This window comes from Phalaenopsis equestris, unplaced genomic scaffold (assembly GCF_001263595.1).
Source record: "Phalaenopsis equestris unplaced genomic scaffold, ASM126359v1 Scaffold000428, whole genome shotgun sequence".
Taxonomy (NCBI): Eukaryota; Viridiplantae; Streptophyta; class Magnoliopsida; order Asparagales; family Orchidaceae; genus Phalaenopsis; species Phalaenopsis equestris.
This window is the reverse complement of record NW_018164869.1, coordinates 5,156,064-5,183,067: the sequence shown is the minus strand read 5'-3', so window position 1 is coordinate 5,183,067 and position 27,004 is coordinate 5,156,064. Positions and strand designations below refer to the sequence as shown.

Below are 27,004 nucleotides of genomic sequence, written 5' to 3'. Positions count from 1 at the left end.
TCGGAGACCACATGATGGCTGACGGTCATCTGTATAGACGTACAATGACATGACGGTTCGAATGAAATATATTTTCTTAAAAATGAAATATTTATTTAAATTCAATGCATATCAGCCTTTCATATGAAAAGGAAAGGAAATAAAAACAAATTCAATATGATTTATAACCAAATATTTTTTTAAAAAAAATTGAGCCTATAATCAAGCTTCTTTAAATTTGATTGACGAGCAACAGTACGCAAACTCCTTCGCCAACAAGCTTTCTAATAATTGCAGACGACTCGGCATTGACGCCAAAAGCGAAACCAGAAAATTAGGAGGGCGGGGCGAACGTACCTTAAAGCTTGTCGGTCCCATCCAATAAGCTCACTCTACCCTGCGCACTCCGAGAATCACGCACCTCCACACTCATCGCTTTGTCCAGTTGGCGAGCGGTGAAGTTTTCTTAGTTTTCCTCGTGATGGAGAATAATAACCAATCAGACCATTCAGGGTATCTCTGCTCCGCAGGAGTGGGGGCGGGGTACTGTCCCAAGCTTTTATAATGTTCCATTTCTGGCTTTGAAGTCCGGTGCGAATGCGGAGCAGTTGAGAACTTCCGGAGTTTCTCTCAGTGTAGGCGCAGGTTTTATATGGGGTTTTTATTGATCGCCGTTGTTTAGTGGTTGTTTGTTGATCGGATTGTTTTGTGTTGTACAGTTGATGAGAATTCGGATAGAAGCGGACATCGTGCTTTGTTCAGTAGCGATTCTTGTGGTTTAGGGGAAGATCGGTTTTGGGATGATGATGGGTGTGGAGGAAGGTAATTTTTTTCCATTCTTCTCTTTTGTTGGTGATTTGTTTTTTTTTTTTCCCCCCTCGTTTTAGTTTGATGGGTAATGGGTATTGCTCCATGGTTGGGCGGATCTTGTTTGTTTAGTTGTGATTTCTTATGGTTTTGGTGGCCAGACGCTCTTGTTCGGAAGGGAAACTCGTTTTTTCCAAGTAGATCTCACTGCGCATATTTTACTGGGAAGATTTTTATTTTAAAAAATGAAGTACCCGAGAACTCTTGGTTTATTGTCTAAGCTCTCAACCAGTATTTTAAAATGGCTTGCTTTATTTAGAACATTGCAGTTCTTTATCATTCATATATCTATTTAAAATATAAAAAATAAAAATAAAGGTAAATAATTCGTTGAGCTATAGTGAAGTAAGAAAATTACAGGATTGTAGTTATGCTATACTCTTTAACATTTGGGTCATTGGGTGGTATTATTAAAATATAAAAATAGTTGGGAGTTATTTTTATAAAAAAAATCAAGATTTATGTGTTATGTAGAGAATAGCCCCTATTTTTTATAGTGTATATGATGTTCATTTCTACAGGCTTTGGTTGTAAGGATTTGCTTAACTCAGTAATTTCTAAATACAAGTTTTATCTATTAAAAGTAATTTGTTTTGTTCAATGTTATTTATCAATGTAATATTTTATAGAAAGATTAATGATAATTTTGTTTCATTTTTTGTGATCTATTTAATCTTTAGATAATCCAACATTTTGATGTCTTTGGATTTGATAGGCATCTTGATTATACTTGATTATTTGTATGCACCTCATATGTTTGAAAGTTTCAATTTTTTTTTTTAAGATGAAACTCAAAATGTTCATTAATTATGCCCAAAATAATTTCCAGAAGAACAATAGAAAGAAATTTCTTCATATTCTATCTTCTAGCAATAGCCACAAGATGAGGCTTCATTTTTAAGAAAAATAGTAACTTTCAATTTAACCAAAGTTCTCACCATAGAAGATTTAGAGAGGAGCCATAACAACATTTATTCATGTTGAAATATTTAATTTAAATTACAGGATTTATTGCATTTCCCGTTAAGACTTATAATAAAAAAATAATTTATTTCTAGTTATGAGAAGTAAATTATTTCCTTAATATAAAGAGATATTTTTTTTTCCATATATTAGGAATTATTTGTTTTCTTAATTTATATTATTTCTTATTATCTCCTAATAATTAATATGAATTAATTATTGGAAATATTAAGTAATATATCTTTCTTTTCATATCATTTTCTTTTTATTATTTTTCTTATTATAGGATTATTGTAAGAGCTATTTATACCCCCGTTCATATCAATGAAAGTATTCAAAAGTATTCCACTCTGCATTATTCCTAATTTCAACATGGTATCAGAGCCTAATTTCGTACTCTAGCCACCGATCTTCCTGACCCTTCTTTGAGGATCGTCAGACTCCCTTCCTGTCATCCTCTGTGCAGGAAGGGAGAGAAATAATGATTTTTTTCTCCAGACCCCTTGCAACGCTGCTCTACGGTGGTTTCGCCGAGATTTACTGCGAGGGCATCAAGTTCACCCGCCTCTTCGCTCGTGCCATGCGCGCTGTTAAAGGCTTCAGTCACGGTGGCTCCCTAAATGACTACCCGCCACACCGTACTCGAGTTCCTTGCGTTTGCTAATTGCTTTTAGTGTGAGGACCTCAAGGTCGCCCACTTCTTACGCGTCAAGCACCCCGAGCCAAATTCCTGTGTCCCGACCTTTCATCGATTCAGCCATCACAACCGGAGACCTCTCTACATTCTTCTCTGCATCCGACAATTCCTGTAACTTCTGTTACACCTCGGTTTTTCACTATGCAGGCACCGCCAGTCATCGAAGTCAATTTTTGCAGCCTTTTCTCTGCCTCAATTTTTTCCCTGCGTAGGTGTCTGGTTCACTACACCATTACGATTTCAGCGGTTTTCCCTGCGCAGACATTTGGACAACTGCAAACTTACATTTTCAACAAATAACGAATATTATTTTCTCTTTCTAGTAGAAATTTTGGTTCGCCAATGAGATATTTTTTTCTCCAGTGCAAATCATAGAAGATCTCCAGTTGAAATCCCGATTTTCACTCTCTGGTGGAAATCGTTGTCCCCCACAGAACCACACAGAGCACTGACTTCCTTGGGGCTCTCCCATGGTCGTTTTTCGCTGTAGTTTTTTCAGTCGCAGATCCTTCCTGCGGGATCTTCCAGCCGTCGGACCACCCGATTTCCTTCCAGGACCGTCGAAGCACCTACCTACAGTGGGACCTATCACTTGATGACTTTCCTTCCACTGGAAGTCCCTCCTGCAGTCCTTCATGCCGGTGAAATTCCCTCCAACGACCTTTCTTACCGTCAGAACTTGCTTCAGGCATATATGCTGCCGACGAGACCTTCGGCTTCGACACTTACGGTTTGAGGATTGTTGGAGTTTTTTATTGACAAATTGATGCTACCTGTCCAGTCAGCATACTGCAGCCGATGTTTCTAGTTCAAGTTGAATATGGTTTTCAACCATGTTCAACTTGAGGGGGAGGGTTGAGTGGAGGGGGAGGGTTGAAATATCTAATTTAAATTACAAGATTTATTGTCTTTCCCGTTAAAACTTATAATAGAAAAATAATTTATTCCTGGTTATGAGGAATAAATTCTTTCTTTAATATAAGGAGATATTTTCTTTTTATATATTATGGATTATTTGTTTTCCTAATTTATATTATTTCTTATTATCTTCTAATAATTCCTAATAATTAATATGAATTAATTATTGGAGATATCATGCGATATGTCTTTCCTTTCATATCATTTCTTTTTTATTATTTTTCCTATTATAGGATTATTGTAAGGGTTATTTATACCCCCGTTCATATCAATAAAAGTATTCCGTTCATATCAATAAAAGTATTCCAAAATATTCCACTCCGCATTATTCTTAATTTGAAAAATTCATAAAGGTTTACAAAAACATAGGGTGAAGATAACATAAAGTGGATTAGTTGAAATACTGAAAAGCAATCCAAACTTGAGTGATTGGTGATTACTTGGAAGAGTTAAAGTAGGAAGGCCATTTTAGCATGCACGCTAGATAGCCATTCACATGATAGGATCTTTAAGAGAAGAGTCTGTTGTAATATACTTTCATAGATTACAATGATTTGATAAGGATCAATGAGCCCGCTGAACAAGTAACCAACCAAGCAATATGAGGCACCAATTCATGTTGATATGTAGGAGAAGCTCTTCTAGAAGACAAGCCATTAAAACAAGTGGTGGTGATGAAGGTGGCCTGGTAGGGGGTTTAGGTAAAAGCTAGAGCACCTGCGAGGTGCAGGGAAGGGTGTAGGAGCATGAGCCTATTGTGGAAAGAGGGAATTTGTGTATCGATTGGACTACTCGAGAGAGTTATTAGAAAACCGGATGTTAGTGTATTGATTTTTTGCAAGGAAATGTGGGATAAATGTGAAGTGGTGAGAAGCCGTAGGCAAACAAAATAGCTAGCAAGGCTGCAGCCCTAGACAATGTGCTAGCCATGAAGGATGCTGTTGCCAGGAGCAGCAACAAGGCTCAATTCATGTGCCTTATTGGTAAGCACTAGGACTAGCACATCATGCACTCAAACACATGGGTTCGAGGGTGAGACGCCATGGCCAAGCCATGCGAAGTGACAAATTTGGATGACTGGGCGAGCTCAAGATTCCTACGCATCCAAGCAATGATTGTGTAGATGAAACATAGGCACTAGAGCTTTTATATTTTATTAATTCCTCCAATAATATTGAGTATGCAAGGATCTATTCAACAAACATTTTGCCCTCGTGGTTGAGATAAAAAATAAGAACTTAACAACTTTAAACTTTTACGACATCTTTATAGAGAATTGAGGCCTATCATAGTGTTTCAAGTTGCAAGTCTCATCTTGCTAAATATGCAACAGAGGAATTTATGTCATTATTGAAGAGCTATTTGGAATCACCTTTTATTTTTTTTGCGTTTATCTTTATCTTTTATTTATGTTCTGATATGATATAAGACTATATTTGGCATTCGAAATAAGTATTCTGTTTGTTTTTATTGAATATTTCATATGGTGGCGATGAGAACTGATAGTGGCATTGCCAGTGTCTAGCAATAATGGGGGTTGGCTTTGGTGATTTTCATTTAAAAATAATAAAAAAGTTTTTAAAGTATTTTAAAAATTAGCTGATTTATTTTCAAAAACAAACAAACAAGTTGGAAAACACAATTCAAACATACCTTTTAAAAATAAAACAAAAAATGACCATAAACAGCCCCTAAAGAAACTGTTATTGCTTATATTTAAAATCAATTCTCTGGCTTCTAATCGTTTTTATTAATTGAAATTGAACATTCATGCTTCAGATTCAAAAATAGGAGGTAAAACAATTCAGGTTTCTGGTTTCCCTCTTCATACTACGGCAATTCAAGTGAAAGAATGTCTGGAGTATTACACCGGAGAAGGATCTGTGTTTGCTGTGAAGCTTAGACATCCCAAAGTTATCAAAAGTACATCAAAAGCATTTGCTATTGTGCAGTTCATAAGCAGCACGGGAGCTACGAAGGTCAAATATATGACTCGTCAGCAGCGTTTGTGTTTCGAGAAATCTTACTTGACGTCTAGAGATGTTGAGCGTGACATTGTACCTAAGCCTATCACTGCGTCACATGTTATGGAGGATGTTATAGTGCATTTTGGTTGCCAGATTTCTGAGAAAAAGTTATATATTCTCTGGACAGCGAGGGATGCCAGAATTGAGTTTGGATTTAACTTGAGGAAGATATCCCTATTCACATCATGGGAAGATTGCTTGTATAAGCTTGAACTTTCATATGAAAGCATTTGGGAGATCCAACTATACCATTCTGTTGCTCAACGCTGCCGGTTTCTCCAAATTCAGGTTAGTTCTGACTGATACATTGCGTTTATGCATGATTATATATGATAAGTAACCGCTTCTTATAGTTACTAATGTTGAGGGTACCATCCATGCAATACTTGCCAATTCCACTTTTGTTTTATTCAAAAGTAATTATGGATGAAAGAAAAATGGTAAAGAAACAAAAATTTGACAGATTTGTGGTGTTGAATCGAATATTTTTAGTTAGTCATCTTCAAGTCAGAAGTAAATTAGTCACAATTTTGAATATGTTAAAATTTGACCAATTGTTGGGATGGTGTTGTGTGCTGGGTGTTATCAGCTCTTGTAATGAGTATTTCACTCACATTTAGGCTAACAGAGAACATAATCTGAGATTAATAAAGAGCAATTTGATGGTCTTGGGGAAATTAATTGAAAGGTCAAATATAAGTTTGAGGATTCAAATGCACCGCAGAAGAAACCTTGAAGAATAAAACTCTGATGAAGTTCTTTTAGCTTTTGTTGTCTACCTAGTAGTCGTTTCTGAAGAAAGCCTAAACTTTCCGTGGCTTAAATGCTGGTTTTAAAATGTAATGGTATGATAGGCATTTAGTTTACATGTAAGAGATTAATTGCTTGAGGTAGAAGTTATCCTAGACTGCGTATACATTTTGGCATTTTGGTAGGCATTTTGGTTGCCAGAAGGTATGAAAGCCTAAACTGCGTATAACCGTGGATCACATGACCACCCACGGTTTAGGAAACTGTGGGTCCTCCCCTACATTTGAGAGGGAGAAGTTATCCTTTCTTAATTATCCATTATTGTGTTTTTCATTTTGTTTCCTTCTCATCATGATGATTTGAATTTCCCTTCAATTGTATTAGGTTGCTTAAGGGACAAGGAGAGAGTTTTTCCTCTAAGAAAGTTCCTCCTAAATTTTACATGGTATGAAAGCCCAGAAGAAAACTCCAGCTCTCTTTTTTCTGCAGGTGTCTCTACCTACACCCTCCAGTCCCTGCAGGCCCTCTGTTAGATTCACTCCTTCCTTGGCCTTCCCTGTCGAGCGTAACTTTTAGCAGGCTTCCAGACGTAGGCAACCCAACAACTTCTCGGGTGTCAATCACAATGTTCCGAGCATTAATTTTTCGAGAAAAATCTCGGATTGAATCTTCTCTCTAGTGGAACTTTTGGATTGAGTATTTGCTAGTTGGGACTTTTCTCTCTAGTGGAAATCCTAATACTTTCTCTCGCTATTGTTGGGAACAAACTACTGTTCGACTTTTTCTTTCTATTGAAAATCCCGGCCTCACTGGTCGAGGTCCCATATGTCAATTCATCCTCTGGTGGCAGTTGTTTCATATCTCTCGTAGAAATCCTATGTTGGCGACAGACAATTTTTCTCCCCAATGACAATATTATGTCGACAACAAATAGTTTCTCTTTCTCGTGAAAATCTTATGTGGGTGACAAAAAATTTCTCTCAAGTGCAAATTCTATGTTAGTGACAAATAATTTCTTTTTAGAGGAAATCACACGCCCATGTCTTACATTCTCTACTGAAATCGCTTCCTGCCGACACCTTCTCATGACCAAATACGACATGAAGACTGATTCTTCCTCTCAGAAGTTACGTCTAAACCTGAATCTAGGATTTTTGGATTTACAACATTTGAAATCACTTTTTACATCATCAATCACAAACTTCATGACAATAATTTTCTCTAATACTCTCAATCTGTGTTCATGTATGTTTGTGGCAAAAGAAAAGTTCATCTCACTGATGAAAGTGTTGCACCATACAAATCCTAAATATCAGATATGGAATATTTATGACATCACATGGTGATCAACCTAAAAATAACTTGTTTTTAGTGCATATTTTATAAACATTTTATGTACTTTTTTAATAATATTGTACTTTAAAGAAGAATATTTTGGTTTCAGGTACATTGAATGAACATTTAAAGAAAATGAGAGAAAAATGAAGCAAAATTGAATATTTTTGTGTGGCGCTATAACACCACCCCTTGGTGCCATAACACAAAAAACGAGCGAAGATGGGAGCTATAACCCTTCAGACTGGCGCTATAGCGCCAACAACTACTTTTCTAGAAGATACGTCGAATTTAACCGAATTTTGGAAGGCTTTTTGAAGCAACCCTTGATTATTTTATGTTTTCTATTTAATGAGAAGGATTTGGCCGAATTTAGAGACCTTTTAGAGCCTAAAAACTTCAATTGGGCGGCAATAGTAAATTATGTTTTTCATATTTTGTGTTCAATTGTATATGTGAGTATGTTTTAGTGTGAAGAAGTTTGGAGATTACTTAAAGGAAATTCCATAAGTTTATTTGGGGAGAAGAAAAAGTATTTTGTATTTGTGTTTAAGTTTTTATTGCAAGACTTGGATTTCAATGCAAATGTTTTGTTTTTGTTTAATCTCCATGAATTCTGAGTAGTTTCTTTTCTTTCTTTTTGCATATGAGACTTAATCTTGTGAGATGAAAATGATTTAAAGATTTTTTTTACTCTTAAAAATTGTGATAATATTTTCACCGAATCTTCATTTACTTTGCAAACTGACCACTTTTGAGGTTAAAATCTGTTGAGAAACATAATGACCTGAGAGGACAATGATTTCACCAAATTAGTGGATACCATACTTCATTCTAGGCAGAGCCATTGTGATTATCTAAGGAGGAGTGCAAATAAATAGGGAGATAGGTTTTGATGGACGTAAAATTGGTTAGTTCTAGAGTGACAGACTATAGTCTTATCAATTTGGATTAAGGTTTAGTACTCTGACACTGAGATTCGACCATCATGGTGGCATAGACTTAGGGGCATCTAGAGGTGAGAGGCTAGATAACACTGATGCAGAATCGAGATGTTAATGAATCAACCTTTAGTTTGTTAATGTTCTTTGTCTGCGTCAGGAGGGGGTAAAAAATAAGGTATGCTTCTATTTTTCATAATACCTCAATTTTGTCTTAAATCATTTGAATATTACATAAATTAAAATCTCTTTACAAGGGGAAATGTTTTCCATAATATCGAAACTCATTATATTTTGTTAAACTGTTACATTTAGTTGTTACCTTCTTTCTTACTATTTAGTAGTAATTTTTAGTAAGCATGTTATTTTAAATCTCTTATTTTCTTAATTTGCAATTTAAATAGAATTTTTGTAAGTTGATATTAAGAGTTACTCCATTCCTCGTGGGATCGATACTGAGATTTTTAAAGAAAATCATATATTAATTGAAAAGATACGTATACTTGCGTAGTACCCTTAGTGTGAAAATTTATTTTAATCATTACATTTATTCACACTGGCCGCTAGATATAATTTGAGACATATTTTTTGGCAAAATTAAGGAGATTAAAAATACAAGTAATTGCGGGTCTAGTCACGTGGTCATATTATGACTTGTCAACTTTTTATCACAAAAATTAGATAAAACTTCCTCTTGTATAAAACGACAAAAAAAAGCAGGGATGTTGCAAGGGAAACCTATTCAATTGTTTACAACGCCTTTTAGTTGTTTGATATTGGAACTAGCTTATGTATCATGCAACCAGGTGATTTGAATGTTACTCAATATTTCTACACTCTCTCCAATTATTGACTCCAACTCGATATATATGAGTGCCCTTATTTGTGACATGATGGTTAAGGGCGGAGTTTTCCACTATGAGTTGCGGTTTCAAATTGTGCATATTGCTCTGTGGACTCACCTTTTATGAAATAAATTAGATATATATGAAACATACGCATGGAAGTGCTTACATTACTCTTCTCTTTACGAAATCATTGTTAAACAAAAGAGAACCTTCAAGCTCCTTCTAGTACTTAACAAGGAACTAGATGATTTCAAAGTAAGAATCATGAGAACCAAACCTCTTCCTCAATTTGTGAAGTCTTTATTGAAGTACGAAGAAAATTGGAAGAAACTCATGATGACAGGTAAAACCAATACATCAATTACTGATAACTCAGTTTTATACACTCATAAATCGTCTTAGGTCAACAAATAAAAGAGGAATAGATCGCAGTGTGAACATTGCGAGATTGGAAGCCCAACAAAGTCATAGGTGATAGGTAAAATCAAGCAAACACAACATCAGAAGAAGACAAACCCCACAAACATAATACATTCTTCGAAGAACAACTTGAAGTTTTCCAAAGGCTTCTTGGACAATATTTTGAGCCTATTACCAGCCTTTTACCATATCAAGGTAGTCTTCCATCCGCTCTTATTGCTCTCAATAGTAAGAATCAACTGTGGATAGTGGACCCTAGAGCATCAGAACATATGAGAAGCGATTTTACTAGTTTTCAATCGTTTAGTTCTTGCACACCATACTGCAATTAGAATCTCAGACTGTAAAAGGAAGAGGAAGTGTGAAATTTACAAATAATCTTACATCTTTAATCTGTGTTTTTTGTTCCTAAACTTAATTGTTATTTACAATTGTTGACCTCATTTTTAGTGAGGTCTAATTTTTTTCTTAGGGTTTAGGGTCTAGCCATAAGGTTCTCTCATTGGCTATCTTAGAACCTTAGAAATAAGACCCACTTCATTTTAGAAATCTCACATACTTTTTTACCCTTTTGGAGTTTCGCATGTGTGGTATCAGCCTCTAGCACTTAGAAGGTTGAAACCAACATGAGGAAACCCAAAAGGAGTCCCTATAGAGTTATTATGCCTTAGGATTACCTTATGCACAATTTGCACATTTGCGGGCACAAACTTCGCAATTAAAAAACTTGACACATTTGTTTTCCACAATTTGCATCGCTTGCGCCGTTTTTTGTCGAAAACTTAAATAAATTTTTTAAAACGATCAATTGTGAGTTGAAATTTTAACGAAAATCGAATTCGACGTGTTTTTGACCCGATAATCGACGAGATTGTTCGAACGGTTTTGGATGATAAAACAGACCGCGCCGATGCGTTCGGAACATCGAAATTACCTATGAAGGACATCCATTTTGCTAGAGTGTCGCGCTTGAATAAATTACATGAAATTTGACACTTTTTAAATAAAAAAAGAAAAAAATCCTTATTTTTAATCGCTAAATCCTTAATCCCGCACTCACGCACCTAGTCCTTCTCCATTTGGCCCGATCCTTTTCTCTCCCGCGAGCGAGCCGCACGCGAGCCCTAGCTCGTCTGCCTCTTTCTCCCGCATTCGTCCCAGCCGAAGCCCCTCTTCTTCGAAAAAATATTACCTTAGCAGTACTGATGCATCAGTACTCCAATGGTGGGATGTCATGTATGCAATGGTCCCACCGTGGCGCCACGTGGCACCCCACCTCAGGAGTACTGATGCATCAGTACTCCTGAGGTAATATTTTTTTCTCTTCTTCACGCGACTTCGACCCGAGGTCCCCTCCTCGTACGCCTGCCGCTCTGCCAAAAGCTTCTTCCCCATTCTTCCCTGTGCCCTGCGAAAAACTTTTATTTTGCCACGCTCCCTGCAGCCTCTGCCGCCACTCCCTCTGCACTCTGTCGCCACATGTCCGTTGCAACCTTGTCGCCACTCCCGCCCGTCGCCTTCAAGCTTCGGCTAACCTCCCAGGTAAGTGACGGTAAATTTGTTCTCCTCCTCTAGCTATATAAACCCCACTTGGGGAAGGGTCTTTAGGGTTGGCCGAAATTCTTGAGAGTGGGAGGTGCTGCCAAAATTTTGGGGAAGCCGTTGGAATTGCGTTGGTGGAGCTTCACTAGTTGGTTTGTTCTCTTTGAGCTTGGGCCTTTTTGAGCTCTATTGGTTTTGGGTAAATCTTGAGGGAGGTAACACTCTCCTCCTCCTCCTCCTCCTAAATCTCTACGCATTTTAAATTTCCTGAAAGCCCTAAGTGCATTTTGGTAGTGAATTCATTCTGATTTTGGATGTGAGGCGTGTAGGCCCTCTTTCACCTTAAGCTGCTGAAGTTTTGCCATTTCGTTTGCTGCTTGGGGCCTTGGGGTTTCCAATTCTTGGGGTTCCAATGCTGTTTTGGCTTTACAAATATAGCACTTAAAAAACTTGTTACTTGCAAAGTCATAAATCTAAATGACCGGCGCTTGGTGCTTTGCTCTCGGGTGACATCTCTGCACTTTGTAAAAATCTGAAAGTTTTGGGTGGTCTATTTGTAAAAATTTGAGGCATTGGGTATGGGGAAATGCAATTTTTGCGCACTTGCATTTGCGGGGTTGTATTACTTGTGAGAAGTTTCAATACATAATACTCAATTCTTATACATTTACATTTCAAAAACCTAAACTTCAATCTTTACCTTGTGCCACCTGACCTATGCTTGAAAAAGCGTATTTAACTTTTTAATAGTTGATAAAGTGGTATCTCTTATATGACATTAAAGATTTGGGTGGTATAAATGTATAAGGTAAAGTTTTGATTTTAGATATGTAAATTCAGAGGAATTGAGTGGTATGCCTGCAAATGCTCTTTTTATTGATATTCTGATAAATTTCTAAAATGTTATCTAATCAGTTCTGTTGAACTTTGCATTTGGTTTGAATGATTTGTCGGTCAATACTTGAAAATTAAAGGCCAACCAGCTTGCTTGATTTTTCATTGAGGGGAAATTATGTATGCAGCTTGTCAAGCAATTATATGTATCTGTAGCATTCCTTTTCAGTTTTTGGGTGGATGGAATGTAGAACAAGCGAAAGGAATGGAATAATTTTATGTTTTCTAGCATTAATTTTGATGGCATATCAAGTTTATTACTATTCAGTTAACTTCTGATTTTCTTTTTTGATTTCCATTGTCAGTATGTAAAAGTGTAACTATTTCTCATTTGTCTGAGCTGCTGCTAGCTTTTCTAGCCTTGCAAGATTGTTGCACATGGGGGCATTTACATACGTACCACTCGAATTCTTATGCATTTACATAACTAGCACCCAAGACAAAATGTAGGAGTGCAATTTGCCTTACTGCTTATGAATATCTTTGGCTCTCTTATATCTTTATATTTGTGAAATCTGAAAACCGTGAGAGCCGTTCCTTTTATATACATATAAGCTTGGGATTCACATGAGTTGCTTTGAGCTGCATGACCTTGTTGTTTTGAAGAAGTTTAAAGCTCATTTTGGTTCAATTGTTATTAAAAATGTTATTTTCAGACCCTACCGACTTGCGGTTCAGAGACATATCCTAGAAAAGAAAAAGGTGGTCGGACTACGCATATATATGTCCGGTCTTAATTCTATACATCAATGTAAAAATGCAGAATTAAAATATGGGGCACAAGCATCTGCTTCTGCTTCCCTCCACACGGTTCCTGCGCCAAACGCTTTGAAACCCATGCCCGTATCTTATTTCTGCTACAGGACTCTCCTAGACTCTAGAAGTACATAGAAAAAGAAAAGACTCAACTCTGCATGAAAACAAATGTTAGCGGGAAAACCCACATGCATGTAACGTGTAATGAGTCATGCCTTATAAGTGAGGAAGCTAAATAACACTTGCAAGCAAAATGTTCAAAAATCATCACATGCTCCCCATAGCGGTACCTGTTGTGTGGATAGAGGCATGACTCCCTGAAGAAAAGCGCCCTAACACACTACTATACATATGAAACATGTAGTCACACCACAAGCACGATACAAAAGAATGATGTTTGGCTAGGGCAACCAATCCAACAAAGAAAAATAGTCAGATATCAAAATGACTACCTTACACCTTAAATCCTAGGATAACATATCATCTAACGAAAAGTGCATAACATAGTATCTAAGTGTAGTGTAATTCTTGGTATAATATGACTTTGACGAGGTCGCCATGCTGACCTTGTCTTAAAGATCTGAAACATCTAAAGGGCGTCACGAAGATGACTGACACGAGTTAGATCCATTGGATCCTTAACACAGTCGTACCCGTGTCAATCCCAATGACTTAACTCGTATTGCTCAGCGGGATCAAACCAGTTAACAATACTTGTTAAGATATCGCGTCCGACACGGGCTTACTCTTCTATCGAGCATTTGAGCCCAACTCACTATCCATGCAAACATGTAAATGCAAGTGCAAATAAATCAAAACATATAAGTGGTGATAAAAGAGTATGCCGGTAAGACAGTGACTCTGGTAAATACAAGCATACTGTTGCGGAAGGTGGCTAAAAAAGAGGGCATGTCGGTAAGGCAGTGACCCGAAAAAAGGGATATGCTGTGGCGGCAAGGGCTCAAAAAGAGGGTATGTCGGCAAGGCAGTGATCCGAAGGAAGGGACATGCCATGGCGGCAGGGGCTTGAAGTGAGTCTATGCCGGTAAGGCAGTGACTCGAATGAATGAACATTTCATGGCTGCAGGGGCCTGAAGAGAGGGTATCCGGGAAGACAGTGACCAGAAAAAGGGGCATGTCGTGGCGGCATGAACCTGAAAAAAAAGTATGTCGATAAGGCAGAGGCCCGAAAAGAGGGGCATGCGGTAGCGGCATGGGACCGAGAAAAGGGTATATTGGTGAGACAATGACCCGAAGGGAGTCCAACTCAAGTAGATGATATCGATCATGCAAGCAAACATGTGCATGCACATACACAACATGCAAAAGAGCAAGCGAACGATCGACTGGGACGGAGCATCCAGTCAAACCAAAGTGTTGTGCCAACCGAACTGCGGTAGCCGGTTGAAGCACAAGTGATGTCAATCGGTCCAAGATGACCGACCAAGACACAAGTGGTGTCGACCGATTCGGGACGACCGATCGAGGCACAAGTGGTGCCTGATCCGAGACTATCGATCGAGGCACAAGTGGTGCCGATGCAAATGCAAATGTGAGATACAAGGTGCAAATGCAAGTATAATATGCAAATACAAGGTGCGGGGTGCAAGTGCAAGTGCGATATATAACATGTAATATATAACATGCAAGACATGCACATGCAAACAATGAGGTGCAAATGACCACATGCGATAGCGAGCCACTCTTGTACTAACGACCTCTCCTGGGAAACCCGGGCTGACGTGCTTGGATTTACGATATCGTCAACTCCAGCTTTGGCGTGACAATATGGAGGGTTCCCTCCTCCGATTTCTCGTAGGGGAAACTCTCCACCGTTCGTAGGGCGAACTAGCTATAAAGTCTTTCCTTCTCCACGAACACCCACGATTTTATAGGACGAAATAACCACAATGTTTTTCTTGTTCTGTAAGATCAAACTCAACTAATCCCTCAAAGGGATATTATGATCGTCAAAACCGTGGAAAATTGGGATTTCAACCCACGGGGATCAAGACTTAAGGTTACAACAGGGAATCACTCGACTTTCTATAAGACTGACCAACGCATGTAATTCCTAAGCTACAACTCCCTCTAAGAAATCAGCGATCAATCACATTGGTGGCTCGGTCGGTCGGTCGACACGTCCTCGAGCACCTCCACTCCGCACGGGCGATCGAACCCACGCGCCTAGACCGGGCTAAAATTTAGGCCGGTTAAGAGATAAGAAAATCACACCACCGCGATAGTTGCGGACGCGTTCTCATTATGGTCAAGGAGAGCCCACACTTTCGATGAACCTTAGAGTTCCGGTCCACGCATCGACTAACCTCACAAGGAACCACATAAAGGAGGGCAAGAGAGAGGCATGCAAGCACTTAAAATAAGCTATTTTGTCATGTGAAAATGCAAATGACACGTACAAATGCCAGAGAGGGTCGTTCGGACTTCTACATGTGGTCACGTCGTCGCCACCCCGACGACTACAATGAGACAACGAAGTCACCTAAAAAGTTGTTGGCGAAGAGGAGGTGATTGCCGGCGAGGAGGAGACGTCGGAGTGCGGCCGGCCGAGACGAAGAAAATAGGAAGGAAGAAGGGTGGCGGTCTGCTATAGGCAACGAAACTCGGCGGTGAGTCCGGAGCTTCAGAGGCAGAGAAACAAGCCGGCAGGGTGGCGAGAGCTTGGCGTGCGACTGGCAGAGCAAAAAAGAGCAATGAAACGTGGCAACTGGTTGTTGGGAGGAGGCTCGGCGGAGCAAGGGTCTCCGGGTGGTGCCGACGGCGTCGGCAGTTACGCTGACGGAGAAGCCAGCGAGAGGATGCTTGGCCGACCGAGAAGAAGGCGAATGCGGTCAGCTGCTGGAGGAGGGATGCCGGAGGTGGTGCAGGTCGGCGACAACGTTGGCGTCGTCGGCGAAGAAGAGGGAGATCGGCAGGCTTTGCGCGAGGGAGGAAGCAGCTGCCCGGAGGAGCCTCGCGAAAGAAAAAATGGCAGTGGGTCGTGCCGCTTGAGGTGGGAGCAGGGTCGTAGGCGATAAGAGAGAGAGAGAGAGAGGAGCGCGTGGGTTAGAGATAGGATATAGTTTTTTTTTTTTTTAAATTTCTTATTATAGTAATAATAATACTAATACTAATAATATTATTATTATTTATGTATTTTTCGTCTGAACATGACATCGCGGTGAAATGAACATCTCTAGATAAAATCAACGTTTCGGGAGCCCTCACATGCTCCGTTTTTTCATCTGGGGGTTGTCCGAACCACCTTTTTAACGATCAGGCTAAAAACTATAATTCACGTATTTTTAGCCCGCATCTGAAGTCCTGGCAAAATGGATGTCTTTATTAGGTAAAATTGACGTCCCGGACACACTAGCGTGGTCCGTTTGACCGTCTTGGGTCATCCGAACAAGCTCGCTGGTGGACGGGCCAACTCGAGTCGGTTTCCCGCGTGACGCGGCGAGTAGCACATGTTGGCCCTATCGAAGCCATTCGAGGAGCGAAATGCCGACCAACCTTCGCTTAAGCAAGAGCCAGAGCCTAGAGAAACGACCTTGACAACGTGCCCCTCTACACACGCCGAAAGGTCTCAATCGGATATCTTGAGCTACGGGAAATACATATGCACAAAGCGTTACCCCTATACGCTTAGGTGGATATCCCACACATGTGACATCAAAAAATGATGCCAACAAAACACATGATTGATTGGGGGATGTACCAAATATGATAAGAAATTGGGAGGATATTGTAGAGTTTTTGAGAGAGTGGTTTGTACTTCTATCGACTCAAAAGCAAATGCAAGACACGAAGTTGGTGCAAGGAGAAAAGTCAGTTATGTAGTATGAAAAATATTTCTATGCACTGTCAAGATATGCCCCACAACTGATAACTATTGTAGAAGAGAAGTGTTACATGTTTCTTTTGGATTGAAAGTTTTTTATCAGGTGGTCGTTGGTATCATTGGGAATTGATGTTTATTCAGTTTTAGTGAAGCAAGTTAGAAGAGTGAAGACTGATTATCAACTCACTTTGAATCGTAAAGATATGCACAAGAGAAAGAGTATTGATGAGAAATAGCATATGAACCAATCAGAGGCATCCAATGAGAAGAAGTCTAAGTTCAATTATAATAGATTCAGTGGGGGCACTCCTTGAAGTATTGTAGTCACCTATACTAAGTGTAGAAAACAACATAAAGGTTAATATTTGATGGGCTCTCATACATGCTGCTAGTGTCATCAACCTGGTTATACAACGAGATATTGTCCATCACTTAGCTAGAAAATCTCAGGAGAACACAAACCAAGTGAAGCTTCTTCCTAAAATACCACATGCGAGCAAAGAATGATAATGTTCACAGCTTCAACTCCTTCTCAAAGTCAACCAAGACAACCGGTTCAACCACTAGTTTATGCCCTTGCACATGAAAGTTTGAAGAACTTTTTGTTAATGTTGATGCTAATATGGATTGATTAGTGTATTTGTTATTTCAGAGATGTATGTTATTTTACTTATGTTCCTTTTTTTTAAATGTGATGTTATTCTTGTGATGTTAACTTGTTTCAGTTGATGGTGGAAGATAGTTGAGTTATCTTGTGGCAGATTTTTTTTTTGTTTTTACTTTTCATCATAATGAATGAGATCTAGACATCATGAAAATTTATAGATAGTTCATGTGCTTCTTGCAATGATTTGAGGTTTGGGGTAGATGTTTAAAATTTTGAGAACAATTTTTATAAATTAAGAAGATCTTAAAGCTCGATCATTTATCTCTTATAATGCTATATCATTACAAATCCAAAGAGTCGTATAAAACATAGGAGTCATATTTATCTGAGGAAGTTGTGTCGAGCGGAAGGACCTTTTAAGAAGAAGCGAAAGGACCTTTTAAGAAGAAGCGAAAGGAGATCGGCAAACACAACTAACGGATCAAAGGAGTACCTATGTGTGTGATATTCAAAGGCCAGGGTTGTTCCGATGCATGCAATACTGGTGATGGGAATTAGTCTGCTTACATCAGAGAGATCGTTGTCGTCCGATAAACCAAATTGAGCAGATGATCAGGTTTAAGTTTAAAGGACTGTGTTGATGAGTTACAGTGTGGGAAGGTGGAGAATGCAGATGATTCTTGTTGTGTGGAATCGAATGAAGAAAAAAGATTCTCTTGCACGACCATTTTGTAGTCTAGGGCAGAAATGAGGGTGGCACCGACTCCAATCATAAGCATGAGAATACTTGCAAAGCTAGACAATACATTCAAATACAATGACGAAGGTGTGAGTGACTCGATGTGAAATTTAGTGTCTAGGAAAATTCACAGAAGGAAGAAGGCAAGTCGATCTTAGCCCTAGCTCGAGAAAAAGAAGTGTTCTCGAATGAAGTTGTCAAATTGAGTCAACTAGGAGTTCATCGATAATTGAACGAGCGAGGGAGAAGAAAATAGAGGGCTGAAGAACTATCAGGCGGAGGAAAAAATTTTGTGTACGTTGTACAGCCGCGATACACTGATGACAGGTTTTTTTCTTTCTCAACAGTGATCAATGGATCACAATCGTCGTGCGGACGCAGCTCAGCATCTGAACAATGCAAGCAAAATTTTTTCCAGGTGGAGCCAACAAGGTTTTGTGCGAGTTTTGGAACAAAATAGGCAATGTTGGGAAGGCTACGATAAAGGACTCATATGCATTGAAATTGGGTTTGAGCATAATATTTAGGTTAGATGCCTTATTAATATGAAATGTTGAGATGATGTTTTTTAAGTAAATTTTAATGTTTAATTAAATAATAATAATAATAATTAGGATGTTAGAATTTGAATGAATTAGTATATTTTTAATCAAGTAATTGAGCGTTAAGTATAAAATGACCACTTAAGCATTTAATTAATTATTGTGAATATTTTTATTGTATCAAATTAATGAAGGTGAAATCAGAATAAATGATTGGAAAACTAAAAACACTTCATACAATTTTGAACTGAGTGCTCATATTCTTATGCTATAGTAATATATTTGTTCCTTCTAGACCAGATGCATTTATTGTTGCCGTTGCTAATTATATTGAAATCACTGCAAACTTATGATGTATGATTCTATTTAATTTTTATTCATGTTATATGAATGATATTTATACTCAATATTATTTAAATTATCATATATATTGAATGCTATATAATTATATTGGCTGCTATGCAAATTAGAATGAAATAATCTTTTTTAGATGATGATTTTCATAGTATGATTGCATGTGCATGTTTGACTATGAATGAGTTTTATCCTTTATGATACTAGCGGGGAAACACTAAGGTACACATGTATATAAATAGAAAAAGATATTAATCTTGAAGTACTTTAATTGGTATAATTCTTAGACGATACTCCTGTGACGACTATACAAAATAAAATGATTTATACATGTTATTGATATGGTAAGACGTAATGAATGTTATAAACTATCATAAAAAATCATTTCTTAAAAAGTAAATTATCTTCTATTTTTATATTGATTTTTAACATCTCTTACATGTATGTGTATCGTTCTCTTTTTGTTATATTATTGTTGTTTAAGAGTATGAGCATTCACTAGTTTTGCTTAGCTTAATGTTGTCTTAAACTATCATGTTAGGTTTAAATTATTTGATTAAAAGATGAATAATAAACGTAAAAAATTTTTTAGAAGATACAAAAAACCAGAAATGAGATAAATTTAACTACATTGCTTTAATTTAATTTCTTTAGTGATATTTCATTTATTAAATGTTAGTTATAGAAAATAAATACATAAAATTTTAATTTTCACCATCTCATTATTTGTACTCGCATTGGTTAATTCCAAGTCTCTAGCCGGGACAAAACTAATTGATAAAAGATATACCACGAAATACTATTCATTACTATAAAGTAACATGGTTACTTGGAGACGTAAAAAACAAGCTATGGTAATAGTGTAGAATGTGAGTTTTGTGCCCTGGCCCTAGAAATTTGTGAAGGGATGTGACTAAAGAAATTACTAGTGAAATTATACATGGAGAACAAAAACATTATTATAATTTTTCGTAATGGTCAATAAGTCATCAGTATTTCAAAGAATCCAATACATTATGATTGAATCAAACATATAGAGATTTACAGACACTTTATCTCTGTGAAGGTCAATAGAGGGGTTGTCCAACTAAGTTATATCCCAACTTATTATCAATTTGCTGACATTCTTACAAAGACTCGTGCTCGACTCAACTTTAGTGATCTCAAGAGCATGTTTGTGATATGTGATATATGATACATACAACCCAACTTGAGGGGGAGTTTTAATATTAATATAACTGTGGATCACATGGGCCCACCCACAGTTTAGAAACCATGGGTCTGCTGTAACATTTGAAGGGGAGAAGTTATTCTCCCTTAATTACCTATTAGTGTATTTTTTACTTCTTTCCTTCTTATCACGATGATTTGAATTTCTCTCCAATTGTATTCGGGTTAGTTTAAGTGGTATATATTTTTTATTTGCTTGATGAGAAAATGAAAGAGTTTTTCCAGAAAGTTCCTCCAAAATTCCATAAAGCAAAGTTTAGCTATTAGATATGTAAATACATAGGAATTTTGTGGTATGCATGTAAATTCCCCTGTTTTGTACATAATTTCCTTTTGGACATTAGCATTGCCTCTATTTTAATATTGCAACTCGACAATCAGGTTTAGGCACCTTTAGAGACTAATACTTAATTATTCTTATGATACACAACTATTAAATTATACATTAAATCATTGACATGTGCAGCTAAACATGCATAAATCTGTGTAAAATCATGAGCTCGTGAACATATGGATGCAATCATACAAAAATCTTAGGTATATTGCTATACCTTCATTATATGTATGGATATATTTCTTATATTTAGCATATCCTTATGGTGTATATCTTATCACCATTTGTCTAATTAAATACTTTATTTCATTTTTAATTTAACTACTTTAAACTTGAGCGGCATTTTAGTCATTGTGTCTTACATTTTGCCAACTTGATTTATTTGATTTGAATAGTTAGTAAAATATATGGTTCATATTGCAGCTAGATTGATCACGTGAAAAATAGAGTTTATGAATTAAAGGCCAATAAAAATATAAATTTTTTTCCTTTGTTCTAAATTCAAAATATGTGAAATTGAATCAAAATGATAATGCATTGATTGATGAATTTCAAAGAAATCTCTGATAAATTCAAATTACAAAAAAAGAAGAAGAAATGAGCAAACAGTTTTTGTGCCATGATAAAAAGACCAACAGTAACAAATAAACTAAAATTAGGGTGCTTGGAATGGTAATGTCAAATATTTGAAACTAAAATAAGCCAAGGAAAGAAGTCATCAATTAAAGAACATTCATGCCACATAAGCAGAAATCTTCCCAGGAGATGTCTTCTGCCCTTACATCACAGTCAAGGGAATTCACATCCAAAAAAACACTTGAGAAATAGAGCAAAAAAAAATAAAAATAAAAAAAAAATATATATATATATATATATTGGGGACTCTAACCTTAGAGAGATATAATAGGGAAATCTAAAACACACATCTTGTCCTTGTGGATATTTACGTACGAAATACTAAAAATAAAATTTACATAATATTATAAACCTGTTAGAATAATATTAGTCAACATTGGGAAAGAGGGAGGGAAAACTATTGTAATGATAGAAAAATCTAGAGAACACATCTTATGGTTTCTTTTCCTAATCTACAAAACAAAATGATACATTGCCCTTATGGATCTTTCATCATAGGTATGTCCAAAATACTTGAAAATAAAAATTTACAAAATTAAAGAAGCATATTAAAATAAACATAGATCAAAATTTTAACCAATTTTAGATCCCATCATCATGGGATGGGTTTTTATTCAATTCCTGGCATTTGCTTGAAGTGCGTAAAGCAACTATATTAAGCCTTTTGCCTGCTTAGGCATCCAGATGTGACTCATTGTTTCTAATATGGTCGACAATACGTCAGGTCCAAGCTGCTCCAAAATTATATATGATGCCTTCACAAAATTCCTTCGCTATATATGAAAATCCAGCTTTAAATTATTACAAACATTCCACCGATGAACAGTGGTTAAGAACAACAGATTTCACTCCACAATGTAGCATAGGGCAATCTTCAACAATTTGTTTGCAGCTGCCCATTAAGTCTGATCTTCCGAACATAAAAGAAAATTTTGTTTACTTCAAAGAAGTCGATGCTTATCTTGATTTGGTGAACGGCCGTTCATACTCTTATGATTTTCATCTTGTGCCTATTGTGAGCCCTCCCAATGGCTTCAAAGTTCCATATAAAATTCTCTTTAAGATTAATCATTTAGTTCAAAATGGGATTCTCAGTGGGCCAACTCTAGATGAAACATTTTTCAGTTTGCTTAACCCCTTTTCGAAATCCATTGATTTAATAGAAAGGGCCTTAGAAAAGATGACATATTTGAAAAGCTCCTGTTTTCACCCTGCCAAATGGCTTCAAGAGCAATACGCAAAACTTCAAAGATCAAAAAATCACTCGTTCTCAGCTTCCATTGCATTGGATGATGGCTTGGTATATGTTCACAGAGTTCAAGTAACACCTTCAAAAGTGTACTTCTATGGTCCTGAAATCAATGTTTCAAACCGTGTGGTCCGTAATTATGCCGAAGAAATTAATAATTTTATAAGGGTCTCCTTTGTGGATGAGGATGAAGGAAAAATGCGTTCAACTGATTTAGCACCTCGTTCCGGCGTTAGGCGCACCAAAATCTATAAGCGGATATTATCAACACTTCGTAATGGTATTACCATTGGTGATAAAAACTTTGAATTTCTTGCCTTCTCATCCAGCCAATTAAGGGAAAATTCTACCTGGATGTTTGCATCAAGCAATGGTGTAACAGCTGCTAGCATAAGAAATTGGATGGGAGATTTTGGCAGAATAAAAAATGTTGCCAAATATGCTGCTAGGCTGGGCCAATCTTTTGGCAGCTCCACAGAAACCTTAACTGTTTGTAGAGATGAAGTTGAATTTATTCGTGACATTGAAAATTCGGCGGGCTACAACTTTTCTGATGGCATTGGTAAGATTTCCTCCGAATTTGCTAAAAGAGTAGCTATCAAATGTGGCTTGAAAAGTTCAACGCCTTCAGCATTTCAGATAAGGTATGGTGGTTACAAAGGTGTTGTGGCTTTAGATCCTAAATCAGTTAGAAAGTTATCTCTACGGAATAGCATGTGCAAGTTTGAATCAAATAACATTAAATTGGATGTTCTTGCATATAGCAAATATCAGCCTTGCTTTCTTAACAGGCAGTTGATAACTCTTCTTTCTACTCTTGGAGTTTGTGACAATATTTTTGAAAAGAAGCAAAATGAGATTGTTGATCAATTGGATAATATTCTAAGTGATGCTCATAGTGCAATGGAGGCCGTTGAGTTCATGACACCCGGAGAAACAACGAACGTTCTGAAGGAAATGCTAATGTGCGGCTATAAACCTGATTCAGAGCCATTTCTTTCAATGATGTTACAGACTTATAGGGCATCAAGGTTGTTTGAATTGAGAACTAAATCGAGGATTTTTGTTCAGAAGGGTAGAGCAATGATGGGATGCTTGGATGAAACTAGAAAATTAGAGTATGGTGAAGTTTTTGTTCAGGTTTCCTGTACTGGGAATATAATGCATCATTTTAATGGTCTTCATACATTCCATGCAAGGGAAAGTGATCAACGAACTGTGGTGGTGAAAGGAAAGGTTGCTGTAGCTAAGAATCCATGCCTTCATCCGGGTGATGTTCGCATTTTGAATGCTGTTGATGTTCCAGATCTTTATCACATGATTGACTGCGTTGTTTTTCCTCAGAAAGGTGAAAGGTAAGGTATTCTCAGAATTTAAATTTGAAGTGATTATTAATTCTATATTTTGTTTTCAATTCTGTGTACTTTCTGCATGCAACACAAAAAGTCATCACCGGGCTTCCATTGGCTGGACTGAAAGAATTTTAACAAACAGTATCAACAAATATTTAACCCAATGCTTTTATTTTGTTATTTTTTTATTTTTTTCCCCTCGCGCAATCCCTGTTCAGTTCATTCTGTAGGAATCCTCGTTCAATTCATTCTGTAATATGCCTCATTCTATTTGGCTGTGTGAATGTTTTTTTACTTTCAGGCCGCACCCAAATGAGTGTTCAGGGAGCGACTTGGATGGAGATATATATTTTGTGTGTTGGGACCCGGCGCTTATTCCTCCTAGACAAGCTCCACCCATGGAATACACTGCTCCCCCATCTGAAACTCTTAATCATGATGTTACAATCGAGGTAATGCTTTTGGCAGTCATCAGAAATCTCCTCGACTATTTCAATCATGTCAAATTCTGGCTCTTTTCCAAGTATTATCATTAAATCTATGAGGTTTGATTCCCACCTTATGGAGGCTAAAAGAAAGCAATTAAAGGAAGGGAAATTTACTTTATGTAGCACTCAATTCTTATGTATTTACATATCTCACACCTAAACATATTTAAAGCACTTTAATGCTTTAAATCGATGTATGAAAAGATGTACTTCACTTGTAAAAAGTGGTAATAATGTTATTTTTGATGTGATATTAAAGATTTGAATGTGATGCGTGTTAATATGAAAGTTTAGGTGTGAGATATGTAAATACATAAAGAATTGCATTCTATGTTTGTAAATGCCCTTAAAAGAAAGTCGTTAAGTGACAGCTTATATAAGTTTAGTTAACCAGTTCAGGCCTCATGCCTTGTCCAGTTACCCTTTACTGGCAGACAGTTGTGGAAACAGTCAACTTTTTTTTTACTTTTTCTACACATTAAGCGCTTTGATTCTGCCAAATTAGTTCCTTGGTCATCTAGTTTCACTTTTTAGGTCCTGCGATATTGTAATGTTGCTTTCATACCGAAACTCTTTCATAGAATGATAAAGTTGATCTGCATATGCTATAATTGATGCAATTAAGCAATGCATGGGTTCAATATTCTGAAGCAAATGTCTTTTGCTTTTTCTGTCGCTGTTCATTCATGTCAATCTATAAGCTTAAGCAGGAAGCAACTCTCAAACAAACAGTTCTGCAGTTTATAATATTTTCGTAATTGATTACCATCCTTTTCCATTACTTATCATAGTTCTGATTCCTGCTTGTATAACAGAAAATTTATCTTTTAAACACACCGTAAACTTTTGGAATATAAATAACAAAAAACCGCGCTTCCTTTTATGCTTGTGCCATGCAGGAAGTCCAGGAATACTTCACAAACTACATCATCAACGACAGTTTAGGCATCATTTCAAATGCCCACACAGTCTTCGCCGACAGAGAAATTATGAAAGCACATAGTTCACCCTGCCTTGAGCTTGCAAAGCTCTTTTCGATCGCCGTTGATTTCCCCAAAACCGGCATTCCAGCAGAAATCCCTCCTCTTCTTCACGTCAAAGAGTATCCCGACTTCATGGAAAAGCCTGATAAACCAACCTACATCTCAAAAGGAGTGATTGGGAAGCTCTTCAGGGCAGTCAAAGACCATTTACCACCAGGTTACCTTATAACTTCCTTCACGAAGGATGTAGCACGGAAGTCTTATGACCCAGACATGGAAGTTGATGGCTTTGAGGATTATATTGATGATGCCGTAGTTTTCAAGGACAACTATGATTTCAAGCTAGGAAATCTGATGGAGCACTATGGCATGAAGAACGAGGCTGAACTCCTTACTGGCAGCTTGATGAAGATGTCAAAAAAGTTTGACAAGTACAAGGATGGCGAAGCGGTGAGACTGGCGGTGAGGTCGTTGAGGAAGGAAGTCAAGGCTTGGTGCGACGAAGATGTTGATGGGGTGAAGGGTGCAACTTCATTTGCCAAGGCATCGGCTTGTTATCATGTAACATATCACCCGGATTACTGGGGAACGTATTCTGAAGGCATGAAGAGGCCTCATTTTCTGAGCTTTTGTTGGTGTCTGTTTGATAAGCTTGTTACTATAAAGAAGGAGAATATGGGTAGAAGGAGAGTTGGTTGCCCGTTAGAAGCGCAGCTGAGCGGCCGATTGGAGCAGGGGTTGAGATTATGATAGTGTTTTGGTGCTGGAGTAAGAAAAAAGTGTGGGTGTATGTAGTAATATGTTATGTATTAACGTGTTTTGTTTATGAGATCTTTAGAAACTAGTAGGTGTTGTACAAGTCATTTGGATTTATTTATGTTGGGAAGTTATGTATTTGCATGCAAGGTTTTGGTTTTTTTTTCTTTTTAAATATCATTTGTAAAATTATTATTTTAAAATGTATGTATCGATGTGTATTGTCTTATCTAACAGATGCCAACGAAGTAAAGAACATCTAAACTGAGCTACCTATCAAATATTCTTAGGCTTAGGCTTTATTTGAAGGAGCTTTATCGAACAGTGAAACTCCTTTGAAAGGCATGTTGGCAGAACAAAGAAGGCTCTTTGCAATCTAAAATGGTAAAAATTATGGTTCTTGCAAAACAATTTCGGGAGATAATCAAGAGATTTTAGCAAGCATCGGCATTTACTGCAACTCAACGCTGGAATGAAGCCCTAGTCTGGAAATATGTTCTATGCAATTTATTTGAAAGTTTCACAGGTATGGAGATGTTTCTCTCTTTTCTTAGCGTATGCTTTTCTATTGGTGCTGTCCTTCTATTTAATCTTGTTATGATTGTGAGTCTTTATACCATTTTATGGTTAGACGTAAAGAGAAGAGTACTGGGGAATTTCTTGAGAAGAAATCTTTGATTGCCCCATGGAAAAGTAAGCTTCTCATGTAAAATTATATCAGAATAATAAAGAATACTATATTTGTATAAAATTACTATATTTTTATAAAATGTTAATAATCAATCAATGTAATTTAATGCCTCATAATTCTCAAACTTAATCAGATATGCATGCTTATTTTTAGGGAAAAAATGGCTGAAAGTTCATTTCAGATTACAATAATCTTGTTTTTTATGTATGAGGTGCTAAAACAAGCATCTAAATAAATTTTCAAACTAAAAAATGCTGGAACC

At 37.1% G+C, this 27,004-nt stretch overlaps 1 protein-coding gene across 3 annotated transcripts; it reads left to right on the top strand.

The window, feature by feature from the left end:
- The first annotated feature begins 257 nt into the window (after positions 1-257).
- Positions 258-26,195, top strand: LOC110027480 (probable RNA-dependent RNA polymerase 1). 3 transcript variants are annotated; one of them, XM_020728932.1, is made up of 6 exons: positions 258-614; positions 699-801; positions 5,204-5,739; positions 21,948-23,827; positions 24,126-24,276; positions 25,212-26,195. In XM_020728932.1, the coding sequence occupies exons 2-6, from the start codon at positions 780-782 to the stop codon at positions 26,043-26,045; spliced, it is 3,423 nt and encodes a 1,140-aa protein (XP_020584591.1). In that variant the 5' UTR covers positions 258-614; positions 699-779; the 3' UTR covers positions 26,046-26,195. The 3 variants fall into 3 exon arrangements, with proteins under 3 accessions (XP_020584591.1, XP_020584589.1, XP_020584590.1); XM_020728930.1 differs by having other exon boundaries at positions 21,900-23,827; XM_020728931.1 differs by having other exon boundaries at positions 258-624; positions 21,900-23,827.
- Positions 26,196-27,004: the final 809 nt, after the last annotated feature.

Bases quoted from the DNA above. Each gene is read 5' to 3' on its own strand.
- LOC110027480 (XM_020728930.1), top strand. From the start codon at position 780: ATGATGATGGGTGTGGAGGAAG. The intron at 5,740-21,899 runs GTTAGTTCTGAC...TTGCCTGCTTAG, and splicing joins GCCGGTTTCTCCAAATTCAG to GCATCCAGATGTGACTCATT. The intron at 24,277-25,211 runs GTAATGCTTTTG...TGTGCCATGCAG, and splicing joins ATCATGATGTTACAATCGAG to GAAGTCCAGGAATACTTCAC.